This window comes from Microtus oregoni, unplaced genomic scaffold, assembly GCF_018167655.1.
Source record: "Microtus oregoni isolate MIOR12 unplaced genomic scaffold, Mior012 000045F_ref0000178, whole genome shotgun sequence".
Classification (NCBI taxonomy): domain Eukaryota; kingdom Metazoa; phylum Chordata; class Mammalia; order Rodentia; family Cricetidae; genus Microtus; species Microtus oregoni.
In genome coordinates this window covers 16,948,419-16,974,417 of record NW_024543219.1, presented here as the reverse complement: position 1 = coordinate 16,974,417, position 25,999 = coordinate 16,948,419, and the positions used below count along the sequence as shown (strand labels likewise).

Here is a 25,999-nt window from a genome sequence, read left to right as displayed (position 1 = left end):
TTCAAGCTTCAAGTTCTAGCTCAAATGGCAGTGGGCCTTGTCTCCCCCCGCCCCCACCCCTGCTCCGGAGCCCATTCTAGGCATAGATACTCTTGCTATTCAGGAACCTAAGATGCTGACACAATGGACACAGCAGAGAAGAAAAAAACAACAGACACATTCATACAAGTTGCTTCTATCAAGACCGTAAACAGAAAGGTGGATTTGACCCGGTCATAGCACACACTCAAGATGTCCAAAAGTGAAGCAGAAAGGAATTACAATAGAAAATCCTAAAGACAAGAGACGAGGTAAGAATGAGCTAAGGGGGAGAAGGAGGTGCTGTAGTCCCTGCCTTTTTACCTGGACACATGGCCAATGACCCTACCAACAGACCTTGGTGTTCAAGAGAAATACAGGAGCACACCCACCTAAGAGCACCCTTACCGGATGCTGTCACGCTCTGCCACAATCTTGTCCCGCTCCTGAAAGGCCCAGTCCCGCCGGCACTTGGCCACGTCTGCTTCCTGGAGGGCTTCCTTCAGCTCCTGGCACAACGCCTTGCACTGCTTTCGGAGGATTTCCACCTCTTTGTTGGCTCTCCCAGCATCCATGGTCACTGTGTCTTTGATCTGAAGGCAAGAGGTAGGTGAAAGGGGTTACCCAGCCTTTTGAACTAGAAACTTGACCAGTTCCAAAGTGGAGGCTCTGAGTTTCAAGGAAAGCACTGAGCCCAGGCACTTCCATCTGAAACACAGCAGCATTTGTCTCCCTGTAAGGCTCTTCCCCTTTGCCCAGGAGGTGCGCATGCTCAGAGAACCAGTGTTGGAGAATGGGGGGCTCCCATCCACCTCTGCCTCCGCTTGATCCCACTGGGCTTCTCCAAATTGCTAGCCTCTGAGACGTTGCCCTAAAACACTGCTCCTCAGACACTTTAGTAAGATGGGGTAGGGCGATTAAGACAACAGTGGAACTAGCGAGCCATGACAGTCCAGGCAACTGACCTCTAGCTGATCCCTTAGTCTGATTAATGACACACTGCAAGAAGCCAGCAGTGACTTGCCAACAGAACAGTACTGACCTTGCCAAGAGACCACCCTTGCCGGTGCTTCCTCTCTGCCTTCTGCTGACCTCTACACCAGGTCTCAGCCTCCAGGAACTCAGCCTGGGGTCTCACCCTGACATCCTTAGTGGTCCTGCGGCCCCAGGTACTTCTGGTGCATGGGCTTGGGAAGATATGGGCTGTTTCAGAAACTTCTCACCTAAAAAGGGGCCATCAAGAAGGGCCCAGGGGCTGCACCCCAGACCCCAGCAGATATACTGCCTAAGCAAAGGCCCCAGCTGTGTGTCAGAGAACATGACTTCCAGGCCTGAAAGTCTTGTTTCTATTTGGACACCTTCCCTCTGGCAGGGCCCCTCTAAAGCACTATCTTGCTGTTCTGCCTGCACAGCTGAGCTCAGTTCCTCTTGCAGAAACAGCTGTACCCGGAGGCAGTGGGAAGTACAGCTGGCCAGGGTATCCCAGATAGCCCTTGTATGGCACGGTGCTCCATTTAGTAAGCTTGGACCTGGGAGAACTTTTCAAAGGCAAACTCCACAAGACACTCTGTGATCAGGAATCCAGAGGAACTGAAAGGCCTATCCAGCTGACCTTGGACAGGTGGCCAAACAATGTGGCTATCATTCCCCAGGGCCACATCACACCTAAAGACCACAGCTCTGGCTTCCTTTTGGCTAGTGTCAGTGGGGCGTGAATCTAGAACAATGTGCAGAGAAGTTAAGAACGTCAATTCAAGTGGCTGCAGGAGGGTCTAAGGTAGGGGATTCTCCCCTGCTGCTTGCTGACTCAGAACAGCTCCTGGAAAAAGATTCCTGCCTCAGCTGACAAGCCACCTGTCACCCAGCCAAGACCCCCTACACAGGCCCAGGGGACTCAGACTAAAGGGCATGCCTGATTGCCTGAGTGCTGAGTACCTAGGGCTGAGGGCTGTGGCTCAGAGGTCAAGCCTCCACATTAAAGAGGCCAGCACCAGGGGGTACTGGGTGATCTGTATATTTTTCTGCGTGCATGACCATAGCCTACACGGGTAACTTCTGAAATCTGGAGATCCTATGGAGCAGGCTTGCTGCCTTACCACGAGGTCACTCAGTAGGTGTCCAACCAGTCTAGTGACCAATTTAGTCATTCTCCAAAGTGTTGTTTTGTTTTGCTTTGTATTTTGTTTTGTTTTATCTTGTCACTGTGATTTCCTAACCTGATATTATTACATCTCTGTTTTCAGCAGGCACACAATCAGATACTAGGACACAAAAAGGAACAGGTGGGCTATCTAGGACATTAACCAAACTCTAGTGCATTAAACTGACTTATTAAAAGCTGGTGTGTGGATGTGCATGGTAGTGCATGCCTGCAATCCCAGCACTTGCACGCAGGAAGCAGAGGCACATCTTTGAACTCAAGGATAACCTACCTGCTCTATACAGAGAGCTCCAGACTAGCCAGGACTACAAACTGAGACCCTATATACAAGAAAAAAAGAAAGAAGGAAGGAAGAAAGGAAGATTGGTTTTTTTTTTACATAATTCTTTTTTCTAAAATTTATCAACGTCAGACAAAACAGGTATCTCAATGGTATAGCAAGTGATACTGAGAGCAAGGCCCTGCACACACACAGAGAGGGACAGCGCGGGGGTGGGGGTGGGGGTGGGGAGATAGAACGAGAGAGAAAGATACTGAGAAAGAAACAGAGACAGACATACATATACATACACAGACACACACGCACAGATTGAGACATACAAATATATACGCAGACACACACAGAGAGAAAGAGAGACATACACGTATATACCTACACACACACACAATGTTGTTGTACTACATGTTCCTCTTGGCACTAACCTTCACCCAACCATCTGGGAACATCAATCCTCCTGTATGGATTGCCATTATTGGCCCATTTTACCATACAAACAGTTGCATAGGGCTTGTGCTCATCCTAAATGGGCAGTGATGGAAAAGACTCCTATCACTGTAACTCCATGAGGATGTAACTGCTAACCATGTTTTCTATTTGTGTCACCTGAAAACCATCCCTCTAGGACAAATGTGACTATCATAGCCAGTCTGTAGTGGAAGAGAGACGAGAGGCCATGAAAATGAGGAAGGCTCACACTCTAGTACAGAGCCTCAGTCCCTCCCCCTCCTCACAGCCCCAACTTCTACCTGAACATAGAAGAATTCAGTGCAGGCAGAAAGGCTAATGATGGCTAATCTTGGTTGTCAACTTGACACACCTAGAGTAGGGAAATGCAACTAAAGAATGCCTCTAACAGACTGGCCTGCAGGCATGCCTGTGGGACATCATTTTCTTTAATGTATTTTTTAAGATTTACTTTTATTTTTTTGTGCGTGAGTATGTTGCCTGCATATATGTATGTGCATTGCATGTGTGCCTTGTGCCTACAGAGGCCAGAAGAGGGCACTGGATCCCCTATAATTGGAGTTACAGATTTTTGTAAGCCAACATGTGGGTGCTGGGTCCTCTGGAAGAACAGCCAGTGCTCTTAACTGCTGAATCACTTCCTACCCCTGTGGGACATTTTCTTGATTGCAAAGTGATATCGGAGAGTCCAGCAATATGAGCAGTACTGTCCCTAGGCAGGTGGGCTTGAGCCATATAAGAAAAGTAGCTTGATGTGGTCCTGGGAACAAGCCGGTAAACAGCATTTCATCCAGAGGTTTTTCTTGAACTCCTGCCCTGCTGAACCTCCTGCTCAGACTTCCCACAATGATGGACTAAAACCTGGTAGATGAAATAAACCCTTTCCTCAACAAGTTGTTTGGGGTCATGTTGTTTATCACAGTAACAGAAAGCACACAAGACAGGGAGCCTGGCCACCACATTCCCACACCACCCACCCTTCCTCATGCCCGGTACACAGTGATCTCTGCAGAGCACCCTGCCAAGCTTCCTGACCCTGCATTCTGTTTTCCATGCATCCCTTCGTACCCTAACAGACCTACACTGAAAATCAGAATCACGGAGTAGAGGCATGAATCAAGAACAGCATCCTAGGTTTAAGACAAGGCCTACGGTTCAACTCAGCAGAAAGCTGTGCACACAAGAACTTTAAACTCCAAAGCTCCCTGAGAAGAAAACCAGAAACTCCTCTGAGCACACAGACGGCCGGTGGACAAAGGCCCCAAGAGCGCTCTTCTGAACCCAGGAGGCCAACAGGTCTATGCAGCTAAGAACTTTGGTCTTGGGACCTTGTTCACAGAGAGTCAGTCTGAGATAATTCAAGATGGTCTGTGATTACTCAAATGTAGCTGTCCACTCTACCAGAAAGAACAGGACATTTCTCCAATAATAAAACTATGCTATTTTGAAACAAACAAACAACGTCAGTATCACAGCATGGAAGAGACAAACATGGCCTCTTGACGACTTACTATGTAATCATTTTATTTTATAGATAGATATAATACAGCCTGTCAGCCTGGCACCCGAACAACGTCATGAGGCTGGTTCGGTCTTCCTACCCAGAAGGCACTTTGCACCCAACTCAGCCGTGTGTGTCTTCCTGTGTCCAGGACCATGGTCAGACACACTCTGTCCCATTTTTTTCCTCTGGATCCCAGACTAAAGTTAAACACCAAGCCTAAGATCAGCAGAGGCCCGAGTGGTATTTCACAACCCAGCTACTGATAACCTTCAAAGAAAAGCCCCTGCCCCCTCAGACCTTCTCATTCAGCCCTCAAGAACTCTATGGCCGCCCTCCATGCTGAACCACTGCCTACCTGCCGCAGGGCCTCCATTTCCTCGCTGGCTGCCTTCTTCTCAGATGTGCTGCTCTTGAGTTTGGATTCCGCCAGCTCCACCTCTGTCTGTAGCTTGTCCAGCTCGGAGATGACCTGGTCGCGCTCACTCATGATGAGCTTGTACTCGCTGTACACCGCGTCGCGTTCCTCCTTGTATTTCTCAGATTCCTTGGCGGTTTTCACCTGCTTGCTCCTCAGCTCTGTCAGCTCAGACTGCAGCAACTCCATCTCCCATTGAAGGTCCTTGTTCTGCGCTGTGGCTTTGCTCAGCTCGTGGTGGATTGTCTCAAACCTGGGGAGGAAAATGCGAGGTGGGAGGGGCAGGGGCCTGCATGTCAGCTGTGAGGCTGTTACCCCCTGCACCAGCCCCACTGTACACAGTCAAGCATGAAGTTTTGACTGAGGTCATTCTCTGCAACCCCAGAGAGAATGATCACAGAGTGCTAGTGCCCTGGGCCTGGAATGTTTCTCAGGCTTTAACACATGCCAGAAATTGAAGTGAGGACTGCATGCTCTCTACTCTACTAAAAATTTCTCCTATAATCAAGCTATGCTATTGGGGGGGGGGGGGGATAACATGCAAAACAAAATAACGCCAGAATCACAGCATTGGAAAGGCGCACATAGCCTCATGATGACTCACTATGCAACCACTTCATTTTATAGGTCGACCTAGTGTAGCCCTGCAACCCGGGCACTTGAACAAGGTCATGAGGCTAGCTCATTCTTCCTGCCCAGGAGGCATCTTGCACCCAAGCAGCATTTCCTAAGATGTGTGCCTGAGAATACCTTAGGGGCTCCAGCACCAAACAGTAACAGTCATGTTCCTGAACGCTGCCTGGGTCCAAACTGGCAGTTCCTAAATCTACTTATATACAGAGAATTTTCACAGGAACCCAATGACCACTGTAGAGAAGTCACACACTGCAGGAATACTGTCCAGGGTGGTAATCATATCTAAAGCAATGGTCCTTAATAAAAATGAAATTTCAAGGGACATGCTGCCCAGGATATACCTTTCCCATTGGCAAGGCGGGCAGCCACTATGGAGAGCTAGGTTTATAAGAACATCTAGGAGTCAGGGTACTCAGGACACAACAGTGCACTCAGACGAAAGGAAAGGAAATCATTTCAAGGCTAGGGCAGCATCAAGCACAGTGTTCTCATTGACTGGAACAACACAATGTTCTTAGGTGTTTTTCTCCTGGAAATCGTACAGAGGAGCAGAAGCCCACAAAGACAGGAGCCCCAGACAAAAGACACCCATTTTTTTACCCCCCCCCCACACACACACACTGCCCAGCACCCAGCGTGGGCTCCTACCTCCTCAGAGAGAGGGCGCACTGATGCTGCAACTGGATGGCTGTGTCCCTCTGTTGGGTCAACATCTCCGTCTGCTTTTGCAGGCGCTGGTTCTCCTCCCCCAGCTGCTCCAGGCGGCTCAGGTCTGAGTTGTGCATGGCGACCTTCTCGCTGTACCTCTTCCTCAGGGCATCATAGTCCTTCTTGACCACTTCCAGCTTGTCCATGGCTGTGTCATACAGCTTGTTGAGGATCTCTGAGGAGCCGTTGTGCTTCAGCACCTGGGGACCAAGGAGCAAGATGGGCAGAGCCAATGTCTCCCTTTTCAAGTGTTAAAGAGAACCCCCATCCTAGCACAGGAAGGCTAGAATGGCCAGCCTGAGACTACCGTGTCTGGAAAGTTCTGTGTTCAAGGCTGCCTCCTGACTGACTGGCATCCGAGAACTTGATAGCGAGCAGTGGTCAAAGTAAGACCAGCCTGTACTGAGACTGTGACTTTGGTCCCTACTAAGCAGAGAGGAACTGTGATCAAACACTTTCTGTCCACTGTGCTTCCAGAGTAGGAGGGGCATCTGTGCTGCTGCACCCACACCCTAGAAATCGACCGCATCCGGTGGAGGAGCTGAGAAACTAACACCTGGGTTACCCTGGGTTACCCCATGCCCTTTCGCCTTCCTCATGCTGACTTTGCTTTGTATCCTATTGCTAAAATTTTAACCAATGGTGATGATTACATATTGAATCTTATAAGGGTTAGGCAAATCACAGAACCGAAGGATGGTTCTAAAATAAGGACATAAAATGTCCAGTGTTGTTCTAGGCACTAGCAGTGTCGGGCAGGACAAAAAGAGACTGTGCCTTGTGCTCTTTTCATCCCAATGCCAGGGTGGGAGGAAATGGATCACCAATGGAACAATATCTTCCTAAATTGATGTAGGCTTCCAAGAAATGAAAAGGGAAAGAGTACAATATGCAGGAGAATATTCTCTGTAGCCCAGAGAGAGAGAGCGAGGTTGTAAGGGAGGCTCCCGCCTGGGGATGTCTTTCTAGGAAAGTGATTCCGAAGTGTAGCTAACAAAGAAAAATAACCAAAGATCAGGAACACAGCCAAAGGCATGAACACAAATGCAATGGGGGCAGAACCACAATGTTCTAAAAAGACATCAAGAAGAGAATGCAAAATAGGTACAACCAAGTACAAATGGAGGCTTAAAGAAGCATTTATGCCAGGTGGTATTGGCATAAGCCTTTAATCCCAGCACTCAGGAGGCAGAGACAGGCGAATCTCTGTGAGTTTTCAGCCAGACTAGTCTACAGAGTGATTTCTAGGACAGGCTCCAAAGCTACAGAGAAACCCTATCTCAAAAAAGCATTCACAAGTTCAAGGCTCATAGAGAAGGCTAAATCTCAAGAATTGAGCAGATTGTGGCAGTCTATCAAGCAAAAGAGAATTCTAGAAACGACCATGGTGGTTGGTGCATGCCTGTCATCCCACTATTCAGGCAGGCTGAGGCGGGAGCAGCCTCTTAAGTTCGAGGTCAGACTGAGCTACATAGAAAATATGTCAGCCATGGCTAGGCAGCAAAACTCTGTCTCAAAAGCAGTAAGTAAAATGCAACAACAAAACCCCAAACAACCACAAGAGAAACAGAAAGAACTTGAGCACAAGAATGCATCCTGCTGAGAATTACTCATCTTCACCTGGGGTGCTGTTCAAGGAGAGAGAAACAAAAATCAAGAACTAACCAACATGAGAAAATGAGTTAACAGGCAGGAGGGGGGGAGGTTGCCAGCTTCTGTTGAGAACCTCTCAAAGATCCTTAGCCCTTGATGACTCACCACCTCTGTGGGTTTGCTTCCTTATTTCTCAAATGACAGGACAAAACTGGAAAGGCTGGCTTAACCCTCCGCAGCTCCCACAGCCCATGAACAACCTTTTTTACCTTGTGGGTCCTGAGTTATCAACACCATCTTTGCAGCCCAGAGGCCCAGACAGTCACAAGCCCGAACTGTGGAACATTTCCTCCAGAGACAGACAGAACATCTACACAGAAGGAACAACTGACTAAAACAACCAGAATCAAGATGGAGAGACGGCTCTGTGGCTAAGAGCTCCAGCTACTCCTCCGGATGATCCAGGTTCAGATCCCAGGACCCACGTTGTGAGTCCAGATCCAGGGTTCCAACACCCTCTTCTGGCCTCCACAGGAACTGCACATATGTGGTGGTCATACATGCAGGCAAAACACTCACAGATAAAACAATAATAAACAAATCTTTGGGGAAAAATCAGGTGGGCTAGAGAGATGGCTCAGCGGTTAAGAGCACTTGTGGCTCTTGAAGATCCGGGGTTGGTTCCTAGCATCCCTGATGTTTGTAGCTCCAGCGATGGGAGATCTCACACCTTCATCTGGCCTCTATGAGCACTTACACGCACAGTTGCACACGCACACGCGCGTGCAGACACACACACACACACACACACAGAAATAAAAACTAAATATATTTTTTTAAAAAACAGAATCCCAGAGACTCTCCCTGACACCCCAGGCTCAGATGCCAGGGCTGCAAGCGGCCAAAAAAGCCTGTCAGAAAAAAGTTCCACCCATCTCCTTCCGTCTTTCATTTTTCCTCTATTTGTAAAAATGTAGGTAGCCTAGATGTTAAACATATTCCCTTTTTTCTATTTCAACTTACTGAATTCTTGGATTACAGCGTGTGCTATGACACCTACCATACTCTTTTCAGAAACTGCTCCTTTCAAAGGGAAATTTTAAGATATTGAAATACAAAAACTTATCTACAACATAGAAGGTAAAAAACCCCACTGTATTGTGGAACACCTTTACTCTCAGGAAACATACATTGAGACACAGACAAAACTGTGGGCCAAGCACCATTCTGTCACTAAATCTCCTTTACAAGAGAAGGAGGGAGAAGGAGCAGGAAGGAGGGGTTGGGGAAAGGGAGGAGAAACAGCAGCTGTGGCAAAGACAAAAAAAAAAAAAAAAAAAAAAAGCAGGCCCTTCTGGTCCTGATGACACAAGGCCTGCAATTCTAGCACTTGAGAAACAGCAGCATGATCATCAGGAGTTCACAGCCATCCTCAGAGACTGGCATGTTAGAGGCCAGCCTGAGCCATGTAAGACCTTGTCACAAAAAAACAAAACCAGCCTGAGAGCTGGGTCAAAAGTTAGTGCACTTGCAGAGGACCCGAGTTCAGTTCCTGGCACCCCGGTCATGTGGCACACCACCCCTTAACTACAGTTCCAGAGTATCTGATGCCCTCTCTTGGTGCCTGCACACATGACAAATATACAGATTCACGCAGGCACACACATAGATGCATACAGATAGATGGGCATCTGTTGTGTGTTTGTGGATTATCTACCTTTGTCTTCCAGGAATCCCCATTTTTAAACTTCAGTTTCCCTTCGGTCTCTCATTTCTATCCCACAGCTGCTTGTATGCTGGGTAAGAATTCTCTACCTGAGCTGCACCAGCCTCTAGGAGCTAGTTTTAAACTCCAGCTACCTTTCCCGGGTATATTCATCAAAAGGATCTTCTGCCATTACGTGGCTGATGGCATCTTTGATGCCAGGGTTTCACTCATCTCTATGGCAAAACCCCCAAGGATGCCCTTTGTAGTTTGTGCTTCAGACGCTTTAAGAGAGCCTCTCCTTCCTAACTTGAGATTATAAGGTTATCTTCTTGCTATGACTTCAAAAATGTAATCAAGATTCACTTTTCCCATTTAAACCCTTTAACTCCTTGAAATACCATTTCTGTACATAGCTTGAAATGGATGCAAATCACTGACCAATGGGAACTGGGCACAAAGGTACAGTACCAACTGAGGACACCTGAACCCTTCAGGAGCCGGCAATGAGCTCCAGAGGACATGGGGCCATCCTCCGGAGACATGAGAAGACCATCCCACCGGCACAGGACTCACCATGGTCAACGGAACACCACTGCCTTGCGCCTGTGTCTGGGGAGGGTATGGCATCTGCACTGGATGATCTTCCGTGTTGGACAAATACCTCAGGTACTTCATTTAAGACTGACTTCATATGCTTCACTCTCTAATCCCCCTCTTTCCCAAGCAGGGAAAACCTCCATAGGCACTGTTGCCATATTCTGAATTCCCCACAAGAGGGCAGCTGTGGGTACGTAGAGGCTCTCCAGCTTTCCTTAAGAAACACCCATTTTCAATGCAGCTAGTTTGGTGACAGCGTTACTTCACCATTCCACACTAGACTCTGAGTCTGTACCACCACACTCGTTCTTTACTGAGAACCAGTTTCCCAGATTTAGAGCCAGGTGTGCTAGACAAGCCAGGATGCGGGAATCAGGCTGCCAGGTTATGCTTCCATTCCTGGTTCAGAGAGGTCAGGCCTATGGAAATGTGTCCTTATGAGGCTCAGCACAGCTCTGATGATGTAGTGGATTGTAGAGCCAAAGGAGACTGGTGAGACAGAGCCCCCAGGGCACAGTGCAGTTCCCTGGGTAAAACCCTGACTGAAGAGGCCTCACAGTCTGTAAGCTCGGCTCCACCTTCCTGTATCTCCTGGCCTCTGGCTCACTGAAGCCTTGGAGAGGCATAGGCTCGCAAAGGACAGCATCCAGACCTTCAAAGAGACTCCCAGGCCCCAAGCATTTCTCAACTTCTCTCATAAGGGCTCAGACTCAAGCCTGCATTTTATCATCAACAGCTTCAAAGAAATTAAGGAGAATTACAGTCATGTGAATTCCCAAGAACTGGAAAAGATGCTATCTGCCAGTCTAGAATGTTTCCTGTTCATCATGGGAAGATTATGTTCTTAGTGGAGGATTATAAACAACACATACAGAGAGAAAGACAGAGACAGACAGACAGTCAGGGAGACAGACACAGAGACAGAGACACACACACACACACTCTCGCGCTCTCTCTCTCTCTCTCTCTCTCACACACACACACACACACACACAGAGAGAGAGAGAGAGAGAGAGAGAGACAGACAGACAGACAGAGACAGAGAGAGACAGAGAGACAGGGAGACAGAGAGAGACAGAGAAAGAGAGAGAGAGTGTGTGTTGGTCACATGTTCAGCTTCCCAGGTAGACTAATGGAAGAAGAAAATATCTGGGATACCTCGGGAGAAAAGTAAACTTTCAAAGATCCAAAAAGAACATTTTAGAACTAGATATTGAGCAAGCAGAGGGGAAACTCAAATGATCAGGTTGAACTGATGAAAGAAAGGTATCTTTCCTTGGACACAGAAATTTTATTTATAACAATTAAATGTTAAAGATACACACAAGGGCTAGCTAAAGGCTCAGAATGTAAAGGCATATGCTGGGAAGTCTGATGACCTGACCTGAGTTCAATCTCAGAAACCCACATGGTGGAGGAGAAAGAAAACCAACTCCCAAAATCTGTCCCCTGACTTACACATGCTCTGTGACACATGAGCACATCTACCACCCCAGCTATTAAATAAATAAGAGTAACAATAAAAAACTCAATGTATGCACAAAACAATGACACATTTGTGCTGTGAGATAATCCTTCTACTGTATGCTGTGAAAATGTATTGCTCCTATTGATTAAATAATAAAGCTGATTTGGCCTATAGCCAGGCAGAATAAATCTAGGCAGAAAAGCCAAATGGAGATACAGGGAAAGGAGTGGAGTTGAGAGAGATGCGAGCCAGTTGCTGAAGACACAAGACATGCTAGAGAACAGGTAAAGCCATGAGCCTTGTGGCAAATGAAGACTAATAGAAATAGGTTATTTAAATGTAAGAGCTAGTTAGCAATAAGTCTGAGCTACAGGCCAAATATTTTGCAATTAATATTAAAACTCTGGGTGATTATTTAAAAGTGGTTGTGGGATAGGGCGGGACAGAGAAACCTCCTCTTACACATTTCTGTTAACTGAATGTAATAAGGCAGGAGTCTTGAGAATTAAAATAGTCAACATACAGAACAGAAGTCAGACGCCACTAACAATAAAATAGTATAGGTTTGTGGATGTTTACAGAAACAGACAAAATAAGAAGACCCATTATACACTCACTTTAGGGTTAAAAAAAAATCAAAGGCCGGGTGGTGGTGGCGCACGCCTTTAATCCCAGCACTCGGGAGGCAGAGGCAGGCGGATTTCTGTGAGTTCGAGACCAGCCTGGTCTACAGAGCTAGTTCCAGGACAGGCTCCAAAACCACAGAGAAACCCTGTCTCGAAAAACCAAAAAATAAAAAATAAAAAAAAAAATCAAAGGCAAACTTGGGGGAGAAAATAATGCTTTTCTTTAAAACATGACATAGGAAAAAATGTCACAAGCATATGTGCTAAAGGTGATAGAAGTCGGTCACGTCTACAAAGTAAGACAGCACTGAGTTTGGGGTGACTTCAATGTTGTTTTTATTATTTTCTTTTTTTTTTAAACCAAAAACTGAACATTAGTTTAGGACAGGAAGACTGGTACAAAAATACCCTCTATTGGCTTTCCCAACCTAGGAGCTTCTCGGCATGCCTGATACACCCCCAGAAGAATCCAAGATGACCCATTTCCCACCAAGAAAATGGAACCAGGGCCAGACTTCAGCCCTCAGCCTCCTCCCCCACAGCTCAGAAGAAGCACAAAGCACCTGTCTGCAGCTCCTGAGGACAGAGGCCCAGGCCCAGGATCACCCCTCTCACTGGGGGCAGCCTCATTTCCTCTGAGATAAATCATGCAGAGGATTGGAAGGCCCCACAAATCCCTCCAGCAAACATGCAAGTCAAACAGCACCATTTACTCTGTAAGGGCCTCTTCAGGTTTACAAGACGTGGGAGGAACCAGGCAACAAAACCAGCCTTGTCCAGTGAGGCTGACCTTTGCCTTCCGGCCCAGAGCAGAGCAATCCTGTGGCTATCCCCCCATCACCTGCTCCCCCTGTTGGTAGCTTTCCCTCATCCTGGGCAGCGTCTGGGAGGGTGAGAAAGCCAGCTGAGTAGAACAAGAAACACATCAGCTCATAGACTCCACTGCCTCTCCCTCTGGCAGACTAACCTTCTCTCTTGGTGGGGTACTTTGTTGAAATCACAGTCAGACTAATCTGATCTGAAAGCAAATGTAACACACCCACAAAGGCCACAGCTATCCCGAAATAAAAGGAAGCAAGTAATGGCACAGTGGAGGAAGAGGCCTTGCCATAGCATATGTGGTGTAAGCAAGGAAAAGAGGAGAGAGAATAGGCGGGGATAATGTGTGTAAATGTGTGTGAAGATTGTAGGTCTTCAACACACTGAAAGACAGGAAACTTTATGACCCCCAGGGACCATCGTCATCATCATTACCATCAGTTTTGACAGAGGGTCTCATTACATTGCTCAGGCTGGCTTAGAGCTCACAATCCTCCTGCCTCAGCCTACCAAGTGCTGAGATTATAGTCATGGGCCATCATGCCCAGTAAAAACTTCAATAAAATTTGCCCAGTGGTTTTAAGGTTTGTCCACATGTATTATTTTCATACAGAATAATGAGAAAGGGCTGTACCACATTGTACTTTTTATTTATTGGTTGATGGATGGCTGGGTTGTTTCTACTTCTGGGCTGCTCTGAGCAATGCTACTACAATCCTTTGTCCCCTAGTTTTAAGTGAATACATACTTTCAGTTCTGGAATGACTGGCTCATCTGGTCATTAATGTTCAAACTTCTCACAGGGTTACACCATTTTATACCACTAGCAACATCCGCGGGTCCTCTTTTCTCCCCACCCCTATGAAGCCATTTTAACTCAGAGTGAACAAATTTGGAATAAAAGCAATTGTTAGTTTTGTGCCACGCACAGCAGAGAGTGAAAGCTTTAAGCCTGGCACCATTCCACCTCACCACAATCACGAGAACAAGTGGGCCACACAGAAATAGCCCCATTTTCAACCTCAGCGTCGCTATGGGAGTTTGCGGGATTGAGGTAAGCTCAGATAGCAGAGTGCTTACCTGGCATTCATGAGGCCCTGGGTTTGATTCCGGGCACTGAAACGTGTAACGAGTGCCTGTAACCTTAGCACTCAGGAAGTAGATGCAGAAGGGTCAGAAGTTCAACACCATTGGGATATATGAGATCCCATCTCAAACACACACAGAGACAGACAGACACAGGCTCACATACACACATACCCCTCCTGAATCCAGAAGGGGCAGGGAGAGGACTGTCCTGTTGCAGCAGTTTTTCTCCTGCAGGGGGAGGTAGTGGGTCCTGCTGCTCTGACCTGCACTTACTTCCCCTCCCAGGAACTTTATCCATTCCAGGACTCACTGATCCCACAGGTAAGTTATAACCTCCACACAGCTAAGCTGGATCACACAAGACCAAGTCCTCAAGGAGGAGGCTCACAGCAAAGCCTCTGACAGCCTCGAATGAATCCACCTCATAGGTCCTTGAACTGAGCCATTTCACAGAAGAGCTGGATGAAAACAATGAACCCAGGGGAGCACATTTCCAATAGGATACAGTGGCTAGTGGAAATTCTGAAAACAGCCTCCGGATCAGTCAATGGGAGGCCAGCCTAATCAACTACAGTGCTCTCCCCAAACTCGACCTTCCCTATGAAGGGGAATTTGTCCTAAGAGAGAGTAAAGCACACAGTCTACTCAGCAAGGAGACGCAGTGTGAGATGACTTACATGTGCATAACTCTTCAGACACACAGACAAACCTGAAACACACTAGGTGGGAGTTATCTCTGTGCAGTAAAAAACAAACTTTTACAAAACACATTAATTAATTCCACAAAAATAAAAAATTACAGAATCAGAGACAAAGCCATGTCCCTTTTATTTCTGATCACCTGAACCCTGCAGCCATTCGGTGAGGCAGAAGTCAGAAGGCTGCACATGGGGGCACAGAGAAGGACTCAAACCTGCTGGGGCTAAAAGCTGTTGGGCAGGGGCACAAGGACCCAGAAAGAGCAAGAAGAGCATGGTGTGGGGAGGGTGGCTACAGAGGGATTGGGAGTTGGGGACACACAGGGGAAATGACAGAGTAAATGACCAGGAAGGACAGTACATGGTGGCTCTCGCCTATCATCCCAGCACCCCGGAGACTAAAATAAGAGAAAAGCATGCTCTTGGGAAGCCTGAGTTGTGTTTAAAATAAAAACAAAACACCAAGCTAACTGGAACTGGGCTCCAGTCAGTTACTTCTCACGGCTGCTTTAACAGGGAGTTATGGAGATGGGCAGGAGGGAAGCACAAGGAACCCAGGCTGGGAGTGGAAGTGCCTTTGGGACTCACAGCTTTCACTAAGTATCCCAAGACACAGAAGCAGCTGTGGATGAGGAGGCGCTGAGGGGGTCTAAGTTAAGCATAAGTCCATGGGAAGCTTCATGGAATAGTATATAAAAACACTACCTCTTTTATATAAAGATTTATTTATTCATTTTATATGCATGGGTATTTCACTTGCATGTGTGTCTGTGAACCACTTGTGTGGCTGTGCTATACTGCATTGCCCAGCCTGGTGATTTCCTGCTCAGCTTTGAGGGTCACAGGCTTCAAACAATCTCAGTCCTTATCTGTCTGTCTCTCTTCTCCCCACTCTCTGTCTCTGCCTGTCTGTCTGTCTCTCTTCTCCCTACTCTGTCTGTCTGTCACTCTCTCCTTTCTACCTGTCACTGTCTTACTATCTCTTTCTGTCTCTGTGTGTCTGTCACTGTCTATGTCTGTCTGTTTTTCTCTTTCTATCTGTCTCTCTGTGTCAGTGTGTCTGCGTGTGTGTGTGTTTTTGCATGGCCCAGTGTATGTGACAGTACTCAGATATTTGCTAATATCCTTTCTACTGTGAGAGCCTGGGAAGGATGATATCTCCATATCCCTACACACATTTAGCACTCAAATCTTGGTTTGTTTGGGAGGTGGGAAGTTGGGCTGCAGCACAGGTGAACCTGGACCTCACTGTACAACCCAGGATAGCCAGCCTTCTACTTAGGCTGGGATTAGAAAGATATGAGACACTATAGCTGGCAGATTTTCCCTTGTTATACTTTTAAATAATATTTTCCCCCATCAAAAGGAAGGAAGGAAAAATAAATGACTGGTACTGGAGGCTAGAGAAAAAGTGTAAACCTGGGGTGGCTGGTAAGGCAGAAACCAAGGCGAAAAAGAAATAGAGGAGGTATGTCAAAAGAAAGAAGAACTAAGCTTGAGGAACCAACAATTGCCAGCATGGGCTACAACAGAGAGCAGAGGAAAGGAAGAGGGAAGAAAAAAGAAACAGTGAACAGAAGCCAGGTAATGACAGTGGCGAGTCCTGAAAACACCAGCTTAGTAGTGTCCAAGAACAGAACGGCACCAGGAATAAGCCAGAACTTAGTCAAAATTCAGTCAACAGGATTTAAGAACATAGCAAGGATTCTCTCATAGTCCATCAAAAATGGGAAGACCATAAGAATCAGATAGACCCAAGCCTAGGGGCATCCCATAAAACAGCTGAACTGTAACCTTCAACAGGATCAAGGTCATGAAAGTTAAGGAAGGCCTTAAGAATGAAGGGAGAGCAGACGGAAAAAGAAGGCTACTGTGTAGGATTTCCTACTGAACTGGGTCCCTTACTAAGAAAATACATTGTTAAAAGGATCAGAGTGCTGAGGCAGGAGGAATGGGAGATAAGAAATGGTGAGGGAAGAGTGCAGGAGATGACCAAAGTGTGTTATTGGCATCAACAAAACTGGCAAAAGAAAAACCAACATGCTGTACAATAAATGCATGCTTTAAAAAAACTCCTGTTGCTGGCAGAGCTGGTGGGATCTGATGCTCAGATGGCGATGCTGAGTCGATGCTGACATAGAACAAAATATCCTTTTTAATAAGAAACACACATTGGTGTGTTTGAGGTGAGAGACAGCGTTTACACCGGTAAATACAAACTGGTCAGGGGTTCACTCTAGCACTTTTGCAAACATTTTAGATTTAGAATAGCTTCTTAATAATTATTTTTAAGAATCATAAATGAGCAGAAAGCCCACTTATGAGGACATCATGCTAGATGAACAAGTAAGTTTAGACTAAGCACACCAGCTCTCTCAGGAGAACCCCAAGACTCTGCTCTCTATCCCTTAGGAACTAAAACTGTTATGTGGGGGAAATTCCTCCCTTGAAGGCTCAATTCTCCCACCCAGTGCATTCAGTCTGTCAAAGCCCTGGTCATCCAGTCAGCTCTAGTACAGGAGAACTGTCCAGCACCTCTCACAGAAAGAGAGCTGACAAGCTGCTACTCAGGCTTCTGTGGTGTGAACTAAGAGCTTGGGGAAAGGAAGAGAACACATTGGGATACAGGAAGAAAGGAGAAGGTGCCATGCCACCCAAAAGAATGACAAAGAAAAGCACTCCTTTGGTGTTTTCATGGAGGCTCTTCTTGCAGTCTGCTTTCCACCTGTGAGATCACATAACCCCTGCAAACCAAATGACTCACACACTCCCCCAACGGCCTGCTGTACCCCAAGTTGCATGCCTCAGAGATCACCCTACTTGACAGCACCTGAGATGCTTATGACAGGGAAGCGTGTGATAATGTGAGTAGTCTGTCTTCCTCATAGGAGACAGCTTCTAGCAGAGCAAGACAGTTCATCTGTCAATATTCCGAGTTCTCAAAAGAGACAGACTTCCCAGAAATGCTTGTTAATGGTCACAGAAATGAACAATTGGGTGGAAAGTATTTGGATGGTAGGATAGGTGGGTGGATGAATGAATGAATGGAGGAACAGGTAGGTACACAGATGGGCAGGGAGGTCTTTGGCTGGCCCCTGACTCTGTAGGCTTACCTGCTGCTGCTGGGCCCGGAGATCACCTATCTCCTTCTGGTCCTCCTCCCTGAGTCGCTTCATGTCCTCCCAGGACTGCTGCAGGAGGTTCCGCTCACGCAGCAGCTTCCCGTTCTCCCGTCTCAGCATGTCCACGTCATCCTTCAGCTGAGTCTGGTCACTCAGGAGCCGACTGTGGAGGGTGCTGAAACCCCACAGACATATTTAGTCCTGACCAATTTCTCCCCCCATACCCCATCTCCAGAAACCACTAGCCCCAGGTGCCCTAAGAGATCAAGACAATGGCCATAGGTGTCAGGTCAGCACTCAGGGGGAGGCCAAACCTAGATAACAAGTAAACTCAAAAAAAAACCAACCAAACAAACAAACAAAAAATCTCAATCCCAATTCTGAAAAGCCCAACACCGAAAGGGATACAAATATCTCCAAGGAAATGAGACAGCCCCAACCTGTGCCTATATGTCCTGGGACCTAGGGCAACATGGCAGGTAGACGGCAAATACCCTCTGAAGGAGGTCAGAAGCCCTGAGGAGAGAACGCCCAATCTGTCTGTCCCATCAGAATAGGCTGTAGTAAGGCCACCAGTCAGAGATCTGGAAGGCTTCAGGTGCCTGACCCCACCTTGTGTTTTAAATCATTTTTTTCAAATCTATCAGCTTCCAAGGCTGACAAGAATGCTGGGAGGGGCTAACAGTCTCTTTCACACTTAGCAAAACTGAGTTCAAGAGACACATGCCCTTTCACAGAAGGCAGGCTACTTGTGAGCACCAGAGCCCCAGACCCGGTCTAGACACTGAGAAGGGCAGAAGGTGGCTACTCCACAGGTACTGGGGCCCTTCCCAGCACAACACTCACTGATAGAAGTCTGTCTCCTTGGCCACCTCCTCGCACCTCTTCAAGGCGTTGGTGTGCTGGTTCTGTAAACTCTGCAGGTCCGACATGGCCCGCACACACTGGATCTTAAGCCTCTCATAATCAGGATTCAGCCTGTGGTAGGGCCTGGCCCCAGGAGCAAAGAACCCCATGAACACAAGCCTCAAGGAGTCCATGAATTTAGGCTATGTCCTAGACTATCCCAGCCCAGTGGGTGCCAGGTTCTGGCCTCTTTGCACTGTGGTCTCCTGGTGTTTACTAAACTTGCAATCCTGGTTTCAGGCAACAGAGTCACGGTGTCCACACGGAGGAAGCCCTGGCTTCATGAGCTCCCTCGGAAGGCCTGGGGAATAAGACTTGCTCTCTACGAATTTCCCAGAGTCTATGCCAGAGGTCTGGACCCACCAGAAACTAGAATAGTATTTCTCCCGTCTTCAGCACAGGGCTTCTCAATCCTGGTGCCTATTACTACATGGATTCCCAGAGCACACAATCAGCATTTTCAGGAGACCCTGCATCAAGATGGCTTTAAAGACTCCCCAGGGGATTCCACTGTGATGCCAAGGTGAGCATATGGGCCAAGAGCGGTGCTGCTTAAAGTGATGCTGCAAGGCCTCAGCACTGGTATCACATGAAAACTGAGAGACAGGCAAATAGTTAGGCCCCACCCCAGAAACCTGACTCCCAGGATCTGGAGGGCAAGAAGGGAACCCTGTATCCTGCAATTCAATAGGCTCTCTAGGGAATGCTGGTACTGGTTCCATACAGAGGGCTAAGCAAACACTTCTGCAAAGGGAACTAAAACTCCCAAAATTTCTTCAAAACAAAAGACACCAGGCAAAATGTACCTTTATAAGATGCCTATATGTTGAGAACATGGAACGAATTTACAAACCACAGAAAGTTCCAGCCAACAATGTAGCAGGGTGGGGTCTTCGGGGAGACAGTATATATGTGTGCATGCCCGTGAGCACACAGCACACACACACAAGTACAATGGGATGCAGCAGAATGAGGATACAGGGGAAAGCTTGTTGTCTCAGCACTGACGGCGGCACAAGGACCAGGCAGCAGCAGTTAAGAGCCCCAGGTCTTCCATAACCCACTAACTAGCACCCAGTGACCAGGCCCCTCCAATTGTTACCAGAAGCACCTTCCACACAATCTCCTGTGAGGCAAGCACCAAGGCCAAGGGGGCTGGCCTAGCTCCTCTACCTCAGACTCAAACCACAGTAGCTACCGATTCTCAGGGTTTCCTCAAATGTATAATGGGAACATAGAGATACACGCCTAAATCCCTCTTGGTGTGACTTAGGTCATAGGCTCCTATTTTCACTTGGAGAAAGTATAAGACACCAGACAAAGAGAGACAGAAACAGAGATAGAGACAATGAGACAGAACCCTGCCCCCACCTGGGCTTAAGGTTCTCCAACTGGCTAGCATCCGGAGGACACCAGGCTTGAATAAGAGGACACCTTGGAGGTGAAGCCTCCAGAAACCATGGGGCTAAGGAGAAGTGGCTCAAGGTGACACAGTGTGTCAGGTCAGCTGTTCACTGGGGAGTTGGGACAATGACTACCTCTTGTCAAAGGTGGTTCCATGGGTGGCGAAGGCCAGGCGCTTGCGTAGCTCGTTCCTCTCACGGGTCATCAGCCGTAGCTGAATGGAGAGGTTCTCCACCTTGTCACTGATCTGCTGCTCAGTAAGGAGGGGTGGCGGGGATGGTGCCTTCCCAGTAGTCCCTGTGGGTAGGTAAGCACAGAGAACATACACTCGGGCCCACTCCGAGAACCGTTCTGAAATCATGGCTTCAGCTATTCATGAGGCAGTGATGAGCCCGGGGCCTTCCCATCACCCACTGAGAGGTACCAAGTGGGACCAGGCTCTGCCAGCTGCTGCAGGAACATCCACTCCTACAAAGTAGGTCTATCTCAGTCTCTTTCCACAAGTTGACACCAGGGACTAGACTATGAGGTCTTGTCCAAGGACTCTGAGCATACCCACTCTCTCCCCAGTCTGGAGTTCACATCTCTAGGATGGAATTGTTTGGGGCACTAATCCTTGCCTGCCCTGGACATCTGGGCATGCTCACTCTCACCTAGTCCTGGACACAGCACGTGACAAAAGAGGCAGGGCAGACTACCCTGGACCTCAAGCAGAGGCCTGAGAAAGGGCGTGCACTTGGAGCAAAGTGAATACTCCATCCAAGGAGCAGGGTAGCTGTCCCAAGACTGGGACCCACAAGCCATGTCCCCATCTTCTTTCCCATGGCTAGACAAGTAACTCAGTCCCTACTACAGATCCACTGCCTCTGGACCTGCCCAAGCCAGGCCAGGCAAGCAGAGGATGCTGTCAGTTCACAGCCGATGTGATGCAGGTAAACCCTGAAGCATCCATGTTTAACCCAGACTATGCTCTCATCACATGTCCCCAGGACCACAAGCATACACGTTTACATTTTTATGAAAGGTAACAGACACTGCTGCCTCTGACCACATCCAAACAGATCTCTAAGAATCCAAAAACAAAATACTTCTTAAGAATTAAACCATGGTCCTTTTATAATTAGCCCCGCCAATATGTCCATCTGACACTTCACCTAACACTTAGAGATTGGGGGTGGGGTCAGAGGAGCTCATAGCACCATCTCATTTTGTAGATGTCATCAGAAAGGCTGACATCCCGGGGGCATGGCACTTGTCTCCCCAGTGGACCCAGACATACAAAGAGCATGACATTCACCTTCATTTATGAGGCCCTGCCCAACCTCTTCAGATCCTTGCTGTCTGATGGTTCATATAAACCAATGTCAATTAAATGAAAAGTGAGCCTTGTACCTTCCAACGGCTTCAGGGAACACAGGGAGGTCCACGTAGTTGAAGAACTGAATTTGCCATGGGATGGGGTAGGAGCCTCAAGCTATTACCCCAGCATTTGTCAGCATCCCACGAGAAAGTAACCCAACCCCTGAACTTAATACTCCTAAAACATATTCATCCTGATTGACTATGAACTTGAGTGGATCTGAAGTAAACTAAGAGACATGCCTCTAGATAGGTCTGGAAGAGCATTTCCAGGGAGGATTAGATGAGCAGAGAATACCTGCCCCACCCCAGTGGACTGTAGCTCAGAGATAAAGAGATGTGGAGGTGGGGAGCAGAGCTGCTGTGGCCTGCCTGCCTTTGATTCTTACTGGTACTACATCACTCTATCAGAACTCAGTTTCTTTGGCCTTTCAACATGAAGTAAAGGCCAGTGGCTATCCAGGACTCCCCCAGGCCTTCAGCCAGTTCAGGGCTACTAAGGCATCCATCCATCTTTGTGAATTGAGCAGCATCTGGTCTCAGGGACTCGGTGGGAGGACCGGAGCCAGCTGGCCACCCAGACACAACAGTGGGGGCTGACATCTAGGGTATACAGCTAAGGTGTTCAATTCTGTACCACGCCCCCATCCTCATCTCATTAGTCCCCCAAACTGCTCAACTGACAACCACAAACCAGACAGTAACATATGAGCCCCCACAGACTCAGCTCTGAGCTGAGATCCAGGTCTCCACTACTACACTTTCCAATGGGACTGGACTTCGCTCATCTCTCCATTCCACTCTCACCTCTACCATCTTCTCCATCACCCAGGAAGACCCTCACTGCTGTCACAGTGAGGATAGGGAATCTTCAAAATTACCCCCCAAGACACCTCAGCAGAGGGGACACTGTAGCTACCAGGCTGTTGACAACAGACGCCAATGTAGTGAGTAAGCCCTCAGACACTTGGAAAAAAAATACAAAAACACTTGCAGGCAGAGTGTGGTAGCCCTATCCTGGATTTATGAAGTTGAGAAAGGAAGACTAGCAAGTGAGGGGCCAGTCTGGATTACATTGTGAGATTCTGTCCCTAAAAAACAAACAAACAAAAAAAAAAAAAAAAACAGACAAAACATGGTCTTATACGTAGTTCAGTTGGGAGAGTACTAGCCTAGCACACAGGGAGCCCTGCATTTAGTCCCCACACTAACACACACTGGGTGTGCTGCTGTACACCTGTAAGACAAGAGGGTAAGATGTTCAAGGATATTTTTTGTCTCCAAGGTGAGTTCACAATCAACCTGGGACACATGAGACACTTGTAGGGGTTAGTGTTTACAAACAGCTTGACACAAACCGGAATCACCTGGGAAGAGGGAACCTCAACTGAAGACCTGTCTTGATCAGATTGGCCTCTGTCATGTCTGTGGGGAAATCAATTATTGATTGATGGAGAAGGGCCCAGCCCACTGTTGAGAGATTATTCCTCAGGCAGGTATGAAAAAGCTAGCTAACAGCAAAGAGGGCTATGTAGCATTCCTCCAGGCCCTTGCTCCTGCTTGTGTCTGACTTCCCTCAGTGACTGAAGGTTACCCAGAAGTGCGAGTCCAGTACACCCTTTCCTCCCCAGGTTCCTTTTGGTCCTGGTGTTTATCACAGCAGCAGAGAGCAACCTAGGACAACGCTGTCTCAGAAACAAAATCGAAAGCCTCTGCCTCCAATCCTCACCTTCCAATGCCTTCTCTGTTGGACACAACTTGCTCTTTTCCACTGTTTCATCTTGAGGAGATGAAGCAGAAATGTGGACAGGATCTCTCTACTCTAAGGACCTTGTTTTTACCTTTCCTAAGGTCTACAAACGAAAACAAATAGAAGTGGGTATCCACCTGTCCTTACAGGCACCCCCACCCTGCTGTACCTATGACGTGCTCTGCCTGTCACTGGACAACACTGGGGCAACAGGAACTGTCTAACTACAGGTGGTGAGCCCTAACCTAGTTTCCAATGGCCGTATGCTCAGGAATCTGCACCCCTGCTGAGTAACCAAGCATGTTAACACAGGGTCCAGGCCACAGGTGTAGGGACAAACCAGTGACTCTGTTGCCCTCAATGAGAGGGCATCTTCCTTGCCCAAGGCCTCTGGGGAAGGTGCCTTTGATCACATTAAGGGACTGGTTGTCTACTTGATCTGAATTGTCCCCTGTAACATCTCAGATGGAAACCCCTGATCACAGGTAGCTACAGAATCAATTACATAAGACTCGTGTAATTGAGGAACTAGAAATTGCACTTCATTTTAAGGTATTTAAATGTGAATAGCCACCTGGTAGTAACTCCATTATTGGCCCTCACAGCCCTGGGTGCTGTCGGGTCTGGCTATGAAGGCTAAACTGCTGTTGTAGGCAGCTTGCCATGTGCCAGAGGGGTAGAGCCCCAGCCTCGTGTACCCAGTCTGATCATAGCCGTGCCTGTTATATGAGGTCACACATTTCCTTATTGCTTAAGGGAGTGGGTGTGGAGAAGAAGAGGAAGAAAAGCAAACCTTGGTTCCTGTGAGTTTGAGAGGATTGACCACAGAAACACAACCAGCTCTTGCGTGAAAGAACTGGGCACAGCCAGTGCAGGCTGAGCTTGCAATGGGACATACATCAAAGATTTACTCTCAGACTGCTATGATTCTCAAGAAGCATCTGAGGACACTACTGATCCTCAGCACAAGGGCTAACTTGCCTTCAAGTTCAGCTCATTGAACTAGGCATGATGCCTGTAATCCCTGTACTCAGAAAGAATTTGTAACTAGCCCATGCTACAGAGAGACCTCACCAGAAAAACACAAATCCCATCTTCCTGCTCATGCGCAAATGCCGACATAAGCAGCAAATCCTTCAAGAAGCAGAGCCTCTCTCTGGAGCCCCTGTGAGATCATACATGCTCCTATGAAAGGTGACACCACCAGTTCAGAGTGACAGTGTGAATGTGTCTATTATATCCACTAGATGAGAAGGGCAGCAGGACACAGGAAACAGAAGCTTCGCCTCACTGGCCTATTTACCCTGACAGTCCTGTTCCCGAAGAGCCACACCCGTAGTCAGACTGTAATGCCAGACTCTACGGTGTGTTCTTCTTGAGCTCTAGACGCCATGAGAGCTAAAAATGTGCTCTTTTCAGATGTCAAGTCCTGATCCAGGAAAAGGAGAATGTGAACCTTACTTATAAATACAGTGTTTTACAGATGAGCAGCAACTTGAGGTCACAGTGGAACAAGACAGGCCGCAAGCCCGCTGTGGTCAGTGTCCTCAGCAATCATATACACACAGAAAGAGGCAGAGCGAGGAGTGGTGGGGGTGACAGGGCGGTCCGTGAGGAACTCGAACATGAGAACTGCTGTCCTGAACCTTTGAGAGCTCACGGCCTGGCCAAATCTCTGACCTTGGACTTCTGACCCCCAGAACTGTGAGACATCACTAAGGTAATCCAGGAACACACAGGCACCTGCTTGCCTCTGATCACACTGCCCCCCCCCCATGCTCTAAGAAGGTTTTTTTAGTCTCCTACCCCGAGATCCAGCTGCCAAGGTACCACCACCTGCCCTACACACTACTTCACACCTGGTATGAAGCATTCAGAAAGTGAGCAGTCCAGTGGGATGTCAACCCTAGCTGGATGGGAAACTAAGTCATGCAGCTCCCCCTCGGCGAGTGTCAACTTTCCCATAGCTCTGCAGCAGAAAAGCACAATGACTGCACCAAATGACCTCTGTGAGCTTTCACAGGGCAAAGGTCACACACAGAAGCACAGGAAGGCTAAAAAGTCACCTGGCCTTCCTGCCAGCACAAGTCCAGACAGCGGAGACGGGGCTGGTTTCATTCTCCTAGGCTCAGGGAAACATCCATTTCAGCATGGAGTGGCTACTTTGCCAGGACCACACACTACCCCTGTTGCAGAGGACAAGCATGAGGGGTCAATCTCAAAAGGAAGCTTTCAGGGGACTGACCAGAATCCCAGAGTAGGTACTCCATGAGTGATAAGGTAAAGAAATACGCTTCCCACACCCACCTCTAACACCAAAGCCGGACTTTTGTTGATCAGAGAAAATGAGAATGTCATCAACCTCACATGTAATCAGATGGCAGAACTGATGTCCCGTACCATGGAATCCCCACCCCCTGTCCCCAAAAGGAGAGAACTTACCCACACTACTGAGGGAGCTGCTGCTCTCCGAGTCTGAGGGCATGATGGACAGGACACTGTAGGTGGAGCCTGGGGACACAAAGGGAGACCAATATGTTACTACCCAGAAGGTCCACTAGTCCACAGCCCAAGCTCTATCACATCATTTCGCTGTACCAGGGCTGGGAACCTGGATTCCAGGTCCACAGAGAGGTGTGGTAGGCAGTATCAGGACTTGGCTCATTTTGTTCA

General features: G+C 47.9%; 1 protein-coding gene across 3 annotated transcripts in view; it reads right to left on the bottom strand.

The window, feature by feature from the left end:
• Dlg5 (discs large MAGUK scaffold protein 5) overlaps positions 1–25,999 on the bottom strand; it is a 105,583-nt gene that overhangs the window by 39,877 nt on the left and 39,707 nt on the right. For 2 of the 3 annotated variants that reach the window (XM_041634040.1, XM_041634042.1), the window contains exons 2-8: positions 25,769–25,837; positions 20,352–20,514; positions 18,754–18,897; positions 17,899–18,082; positions 6,128–6,387; positions 4,784–5,096; positions 427–611 (exon numbers count right to left, since the gene is read on the bottom strand). In XM_041634040.1, coding sequence (XP_041489974.1) covers positions 427–611; positions 4,784–5,096; positions 6,128–6,387; positions 17,899–18,082; positions 18,754–18,897; positions 20,352–20,514; positions 25,769–25,837 — 1,318 coding nt within the window. The remainder of the gene's footprint in view (positions 1–426; positions 612–4,783; positions 5,097–6,127; positions 6,388–17,898; positions 18,083–18,753; positions 18,898–20,351; positions 20,515–25,768; positions 25,838–25,999) is intronic. The other variant, XM_041634041.1, reaches the window with a different exon arrangement.